This window comes from Mustela erminea, chromosome 21 (genome assembly GCF_009829155.1).
Source record: "Mustela erminea isolate mMusErm1 chromosome 21, mMusErm1.Pri, whole genome shotgun sequence".
NCBI lineage: Eukaryota > Metazoa > Chordata > Mammalia > Carnivora > Mustelidae > Mustela > Mustela erminea.
Window position 1 is genome coordinate 37,739,252 of NC_045634.1, and position 8,422 is coordinate 37,747,673.

Genomic DNA, 8,422 nt, shown 5'->3' on the forward strand with positions numbered 1-8,422 from the left:
GGTCCGCCTGCCGCTGGAGTGGTCATGAGGTATCAGTGAGCTCACGGCACCGCCTCAACCAGACCCCAGAGACCACCCCCTCCTCCATCCCCCGCCCAAGAAACCCCTTCTCAGCCTCTGTCTCCCATCACTGCTCCTCCTTGTCCCGATGTCCCCGGCCCAGCTCAGGGCGTCGGGCTGCCTCCCAGCTAGACGGCTCTGAGCTCAGTGTCTCTGCTCCAAGAGCTCCTCTTCTCCAGTGAGGCTGTAGAAACTTCTCTCTCATTCAAACCCAAGCTTGTCATCACTCACTTCCAAACCCTTCAGCATATGCACTGCCCGAGCGAGCACACTTCCAAACCCTTCAGTGGCTCTCGGTGCCCAGCAGCCCCTACTTGCCCTCCGTACACCATAACATGGGGTTTTCCCGCTCAAACTCGGCCATCCCACCGCCTCTAGATTGGGAGCTCTGTGGGAAGTTCTTGGGGATCTTGTCTACATTTTAGCTCAAAACCTAACAGGGCTTGGTTCAGAGCTAATATTCACTTATCTCTAGAAGAAAGTATTCTGCATGATATACTGCCTAGAGTAACCCCAGACTGTTTTAATTTAAAAGAAGGTATTAATCCTGACTACACACAAAGCCCTGTGAAGGCTTTCAGGCTGCAGGTAAACAAGATCAACTTAGTGTCAGCTGTCATGAAGTTACACCGTATCGGAGAAGAGAGATTGGACACCACACACGTCGTTATTGTGGGTTGATATTTTCTATTAACTGAAATCAAAGGATTCCTAATCGATGTAAACAGCAAAGGAGTCAGAATTTCTTTGTATCATTTAATTGTGGTGTAGGACTTGATCATCAATGCTGCGAGCCAGGAGCTCCCCAAAATGCAGGTGTCAGCATCCCGGTAGGGCAGCCTTGTAGGACACAGGGGTCAGCATCCCCTTGTAGGATGGCCAAAGCCTCAGATAAATTCCTACCTCCCCACACTCTCCCTGGGGCTGCTGCGTCCATAGAGAAGGTGGAGAAGACAGAGCGGCATGAGCACGGGGCCGGCGAGAAATGCCTCCCAAGCCGACACTCCGGCCCGGTATCCCTGTCACGCCTCCCTGTCCTCCTCTCTCAGTGCTCCTGGGGCCTCGGGGACACACTGATTGTGTGGCTCCCACGGGCCGGTTTGTGCAGAACCATCGCCCCTCCTGGCCCCCGTGATGCTGCTCAGGGACTGGGGAGTGAACCGCGTGCCCACTTCCAGGCGCTTTGGAGGATCCCTGACCCCTCAGCCCCCAGGAAGCCATGGTTCCTCCTCCTGACGTGGCTCAGAAGCTCCAGAGTACATCCCCCTCCATCCTGCCTATATCCGTCTACATCCCCCCTTCACCCCGCCTACACCGCCTGCACCCCACCAACATCGCCTACACCCTGCCTACACCCCCCTACACCCCGCCTACACCCCCCTACACCCCGCCTACACCGCCTGCACCCCACCAACATCGCCTACACCGTGCCTACACCCCCCTACACCCCGCCTACACCCCCCTACACCCCGCCTACACCGCCTGCACCCCACCAACATCGCCTACACCCTGCCTACACCCCCCTACACCCCGCCTACACCCCCCTACACCCCGCCTACACCGCCTGCACCCCGCCTACACCGCCTGCACCCCACCAACATCGCCTACACCCTGCCTACACCCCCCTACACCCCGCCTACACCCCCCTACACCCCGCCTACACCGCCTGCACCCCACCAACATCGCCTACACCCCGCCTACACCCCCCTACACCCCGCCTACACCGCCTGCACCCCACCAACATCGCCTACACCATGCCTACACCCCCCTACACCCCGCCTACACCCCCCTACACCCCGCCTACACCGCCTGCACCCCACCAACATCGCCTACACCGTGCCTACACCCCCCTACACCCCGCCTACACCCCCCTACACCCTGCCTACACCGCCTGCACCCCACCAACATCGCCTACACCATGCCTACACCCCCCTACACCCCGCCTACACCCCCCTACACCCCGCCTACACCGCCTGCACCCCACCAACATCGCCTACACCGTGCCTACACCCCCCTACACCCCGCCTACACCCCCCTACACCCTGCCTACACCGCCTGCACCCCACCAACATCGCCTACACCCTGCCTACACCCCCCTACACCCCGCCTACACCCCCCTACACCCCGCCTACACCGCCTGCACCCCACCAACATCGCCTACACCCTGCCTACACCCCCCTACACCCTGCCTACACCGCCTGCACCCCGCCTACACCGCCTGCACCCCACCAACATCGCCTACACCCTGCCTACACCCCCCTACACCCCGCCTACACCCCCCTACACCCCGCCTACACCGCCTGCACCCCACCAACATCGCCTACACCCCGCCTACACCCCCCTACACCCCGCCTACACCGCCTGCACCCCACCAACATCGCCTACACCCCGCCTACACCCCCCTACACCCCGCCTACACCGCCTGCACCCCACCAACATCGCCTACACCGTGCCTACACCCCCCTACACCCCGCCTACACCCCCCTACACCCCGCCTACACCGCCTGCACCCCACCAACATCGCCTACACCGTGCCTACACCCCCCTACACCCCGCCTACACCCCCCTACACCCCGCCTACCTCATTCCCCTCCCCTCCCCTGTGGGGTGGCCCTGCATCATCTCCCAGCATCCCGAGAAGGCTGAATGCGGAACAGTAGAATGTTCTGGGATCCAGAGAGACCACAGTCACCTACTTTGGGACAGGAAGTGGTTCGAGCTGTTCTATGTGCTTGTCGGGTACTGCTGCTAGCCTCTCACCGTGCCCGCTTTCTCAACTGCGCTGTACCATAGGGTGTGTGTGGAGGACAGAACAAACTCCATAGGGCCAGGTACCCTGTGGTCTCAGCCAACCCTCGGGAGGTGTGGTGACCCCAGCAGAAAAGGAGGGATGACTGTCCTCCAGTAAGACTTTGGGTCGCTGGCCTTGCTGGTTTGGGGACCAAGTGCTGGAGCAAGAAGCAGGCATGGTCAGGAACCCTGAGGCCTAACAACGTCTGACCCCAGGCTTCACCTTGAGGGCTGCATGCCCCCTCCCCCGTATGTTCTGTTTGTTCAGCGATTGAGGGGAACCATGGTCCACTGGGACCTTCAAGGGTGAAGGCCCTCAGGAAGCTTCGGGATGCATGCCAGGAATCAGAAAGCCCAGGTGGGAAGTAAGACTCATGAATGGTTGGTGAGACAGGCAGGTCCAGACCCCAGAGCCCTGTAGGGTCAGTGTCCGTTCTTAAAAATCTTATCGCTAACTGGGAAACCCGTATCAATCTTGATCAGAAAAAAAAAAAAAAGAGTTTGTAAAGAGAATTTAGAAAACAGTGTACAGGTCAACGAGAGCGTATGTTAGGAAAAATAAGACGGTGAGTGGGAAAGAGCGTGTGGCCATGCTGTGCTTCTGATCAAAGGAGACCAGGGAACAGGAGGCTGGCCTGAGCTGAGCGAGGGGCTCCTGATGGGCTGATTGCTTCTTGGTCATCGTCTCCCAGCTGGTGAGCCGGGAGAGCTCCTCCACCTCACCGGCTCAGGTGGGTCCCCCAACCATCAGGTGAGCCAGGCACGCCCCACAGTGGGACCCTGCCTCACCCCAGATTTGTTTCCTCTTTGGGTACTCTCACTGCCCCCACAGCCAGGAACTGGTCCCTAAAGCAGCTCTCTCTCCCTGTGCTCTTCAGAATCTCATATTTTCTCCTGAGTAAGTTACTCTCTTTATTGGTGATAATTCTTTATATTGAACTTTTTCTGGTCAAAAACTGTTGTGTGGTGTTGTCTCTGATTTGATCCTGATGAATACATCGCCATTGGATTTTTCTGTAGACCAAACCACACATTCTGTTGCCCTGTCCATGGCTCCAAAATTTATGGCAATATTAAGGGAATCTCCACATGCAAATTGAGTAAAACTCAATCAGATATGGAACAATTGTTCTAGCCCTTTCCTCATGGAGGAGCATTGAAGGCAGGATCTTGGGGATTTTGCCACACATCTGGGTCAAGGGAATGTGAGAAAGGATTTGAGATATTTTTGAAGTCTTCAGTGCCCTGGAAGCTTCAAGAGCTTCTGAGACCAGAACACGTATGTTGGTGTCCCTGCTTCTTTGGACACAACCAACGTTAGCATGTCATATACAAAAGTTCTCTGTCTTTCAATGGTGCCGAAGTGATCCAGAGTCTCAGAAACCTTCCAAAGTTGGACTTGATCTTTTCCTGGGGTAACAGTATGTGGTGGGTCCGTTCCTGTGATGCTGGGCGGCGGCAGCCACAGCCCCCAGTGGGCCACACCACCACCTGGTCAACAACCAGCACAAGGACAGGTGTCCGACACACAAACACACGTTCTGTTTGTCACCTTCAGGACAACATTCACTACATCACATGAGAGAGTCAACCCTTTATGGTAAGAAAGGCTTTGCGTTAGAGGATTTGGCCCAACTATAGTCTAATGTCAGTGTGCTGAGGGCATGTGAGGTGGGCTGCCTAAGCTAGGATGTCTGGTAGGTTAGACATATTCAGTGCATTTCAATGCGATATTTTCCACGCAGGCTGGGTTTATTGGGACGTAACCCCATTGAAGCTGGGGAAGATCTATAGCTGCTGATTCATGTCGTCTCTCCTTTTATATTATCGTCATTACTTCTTGGACTGAAGCTTAGCTTTGAAAATATGAGTGAGTTTACTCTCCATGACAAATAGCCTGGGACCTTCAATTATGATGTCTCATGGGATCTTCCCTTCGCCTTTCTTTTTTGCAGAGGCAGCTGTGGAAGCAACGGAAGGTCGGCACTTGTCACGAAAGAATGAGAGGCCACTGGATTACTTTCCCCAGGACCATGAAATGACCCACTTGGGTTTCTAAACAACGCTCATCTGTTTCATGAAGGATTTATCAGCAGGAACGTTCGTAGGTTCACAGAGGTCCCTCAGATCAGTCAAGTGATTACGGCGTTTAACGCGGCAGACAAAGAAAATCGATGGAGACCAAACCCATAAGAGACAGAGGTAACGTGGCTTTTGCACTGGTTAATCCTGTGCATTGGAGAAACAGACATGTGGCACGAAGCTCTCCAACGGAGGGTCTCGAGCTGATGCATAAATGTGAGTGTAAGTCACAGAGAGAGAAGAGACAGGACCTGAGTTGATCTGTGGTGCTATGAAATCTCAGTTAAGGTTTGAAACAGAGAAACTCAAAGTGAAACGACACCTTGGTGGCTCTCGTGTGGCTCTCGTGCGGAGTGCACGTGTACGGGTGGTTGGAACAGGAGGTGGAGGAACCCACATGCACTTGGTGACCAGAGCCGTGGGAACAAGGAGGACGCTGATACGGCCGTTCTTCCTCAGGCGCCCCAGGTGCCCCCATAGCCCTCGCTGGGACCAGCCTCTGCTGGACGTGATCTGTGGAATCATGCCACTGTCCTGACTCTTCAGCCCTCGGTCAGGTCATCCTTTCCCCAAGATCCATCACAGATCCCCTCTGGATTTAGCTCTTCCCGAGCAGCGAGAGTGGGATTTCCATGGCGCTCACTGCCTTTTGCGTTACTCTTAGGAGGAGGACAGAGTTTCTGCCAGGAACTCATCAGCTCACTGAGGAGTGCTTGCATCTTCATTTTATCTAGGTCTCTGCTCTGGCAGGTAGCAAGTGCCTGATAAATTTTATTTAAAAATTAGCTTAGGGACCTCTGGTTCTGGGCATGAAAAATTCACTGGTATTAAATTTAGCCTCTGTTAAAACTCCTCTGAAACGTGGACAAAATATATAAAACAACTGTTTTATGAGCTCTGAGCCCCAGCAGGTGCAGCCTTGACAGGAAGCACATGGGGGTTGGGAAGCAGCTCTCCACGGACTCCTCATGTTTCTCCATGTCTAGTGAACGGAGGCATTACCTGCCGTTTATCCCAGACAATCACGTCAAAGATTCTGATACAGCAGGTGGCTCTGGGAAGCGGTATTTCCCACAGAGCAAAGGGCAAACAGGTTTGTAGCACACCATTAGAAAAACACGTGGGGTCCCTAAGAGTGAGGTTTCTCCAGCTGTGACTCACAGTGAGCACCTGCCTGGGTCCGTCAGTGTCACCCCCCGCCCCGGGACTGAAGTGCCGGGGAAACGATGGGAACGTAAAAACGGTGCTGTTCGCTGTCCTGCGAGTAAGAGTTCTCTGCCTGTGATCCATGAGTCTTTTAGACCAACGTCTTAGCTTGCCAGTAGAATACAATCTGACCCATCATGGTTCTTCTGAGTTGATGTTGAAGAAGATGAGGTGGGATATACTGCGGTTTGGAGAACCAGGAAAGCCGGTGGCGTGACTTGGGCCAAGACCAAGGGAGCTAAAGGCCCGAGAACTAGAGCGACGGGACTCCTGGGATATTAGTCCTTGAGTCTGAACTAGTAGGACCGATGTCTGAGGGCAGGAGGAGGTGGGTGTCCCAGCTCCCGATGGACAGAATTCCCTCTTGCTCTGCCTTTCTGTTCTCTGCAAGCCCTCGGCAGCCAGATAAAGCCCACTCGCACTGGGGAGGCTTCACTCAGTCTGCAGAATCAGATGCTAATCTCTTCCTGAGTCACCTTCACAGACACCAGGAAATCATGTGTCACCAGCTATGTGGGCATTCCATGACCATACACTGAACCGTCACAAACACCAGAAAGGAGGCACCTCATCTTCGTGTAAATTTGGGGGCTGGAGACAGCGTGTGCCTCACTCAGGCACTCTGCCACCCTACTCCAGCCTCCTGCAAATCAACGCTCTTAGCGCAAAACAGGGATACACAGCAAACTCATCACCTTAGCTTTCCCACGACCTTCATGGTCCCTGGGATCTGCATGGCTTTGAATAATGATTTTATCAAGCAGAGGCTCTGGGAAAGAGGGGTAGCCTCGTTGACAGAGCTGTGTGTCTCCCTCTGACAAAGGTCTACAAGTTTGCTAGGGGGTCCCGATCGAAACAGCATCCCCACCTTCTGAGACTTGGAGACTCTCCAGGCTGATATTCCCACTTGGGAGGGGGCACCCTGCATTCTGTGACTGAATGGGAAAAGTTGCAGTGAGCTTCAGCTGTCGAGTAGAATTGGGATGTTCAGGGGTTGGCTGCTCGGTCTGCACAGCACTGCGGTTTTCTGTGAAAGACCAACAACACTTCTGCTGTGAAAACTTATTTGCCACCCTGACGCTAAAAGGAAAGATCTGACTCAAGGGGGTCCTGGATTTACAGTTTTCCTTAAAAGGCTGGACCAGTTTAATGACAGTTCAGCGGAGCTCCGGAGTCCCCGGACGGCTGCGGGCATCTCACGTCCACTGCACGGAGCGAGTGCAATCGCCCTGTGGTGGGGAGAACCCAGACGACGTCTCGTACCCCAGCCGGGGCTCTCCTTGGTCACCCCTGCTGTGCACTTACTGGTTCCTGGGCTGGCGACTGTGTGTGGACGGAGAGCGCGGGGCGGAGGGTGGCTGGCTTCCTCGGGGGACGACACAAGCACGCGCAGCCCGTGAGCTCTCGCGGACTTGCTCGCTGAGGGCATCCGCTTTTCTCTCCGCAGAGTATACTCTGTGGAAAATGTCAAATACAGGAACAGAGTTTTATAGGAGAAAAACGCTCTCACGTATGTAAAAATGCTTGACCCCCTCCCAGTTAGAGAAACGCAGGTTAAATGTGCTGGGAGTGACCATCTCTCGCCTGGAAGATCAGCATGATGCAGGGCAGGGAGGACCGCGGCCGTGAGAGCACGAACACAGGATGCACCTTTCCACACTGACGGACCGCAGCTGGGTACGACTTGGATGGAAGATATGTCTTAAAATTAAAAATGTTTTTGCCCATAAATTACCATATATATGGTAATATATATAAATAAATATGTATAAATTTATATATAAATATAAAAATAAATTATATATCATATAATTTATATGTATTTATATGTAAGTAAATATATATTTACTTACGACCATAATTACCTATGTGTGAATGCCTTACATAAAATTTATTATATTTGTTGTTATATAATAGCAAAACCTTGGAAACGGCTCCATGTTCTTCGGAAGAGGACAGATTAAACAAATGATGACACAGCCACAGCAGTGCCACCACACAGGTGCCAGGAGTTGCTGCTGCTTTCTCCAAACCAGCACAGGACAACCAAGACACATGGACATAGGGAACCACACATGGACGTAAAGGCAGGGTCCGTAATGGCAGTGAGGACAGAAGAAACCCCAAAGCACATCTCCAGGGCGTGTGACCAACCCGACGGTGACCTGGGAATCCCACCTGTGTGGCACTGGCAGATGGACCACGTTTTAGGGCATCCAAGCCAGGATCAAGTTTAAAACATACCATTATTTTATGTCCAATGAGAAAAATAGCAATGCCAGTT

The 8,422-nt window shown here is 53.5% G+C and overlaps 1 protein-coding gene across 1 annotated transcript; it reads left to right on the plus strand.

Moving 5' to 3' along the window:
* Positions 1–1,279: 1,279 nt before the first annotated feature.
* Positions 1,280–2,812, plus strand: LOC116581711 (extensin-like). Its single transcript, XM_032328918.1, has one exon. The coding sequence runs from the start codon at positions 1,280–1,282 to the stop codon at positions 2,810–2,812; it is 1,533 nt and encodes a 510-aa protein (XP_032184809.1).
* Positions 2,813–8,422: the final 5,610 nt, after the last annotated feature.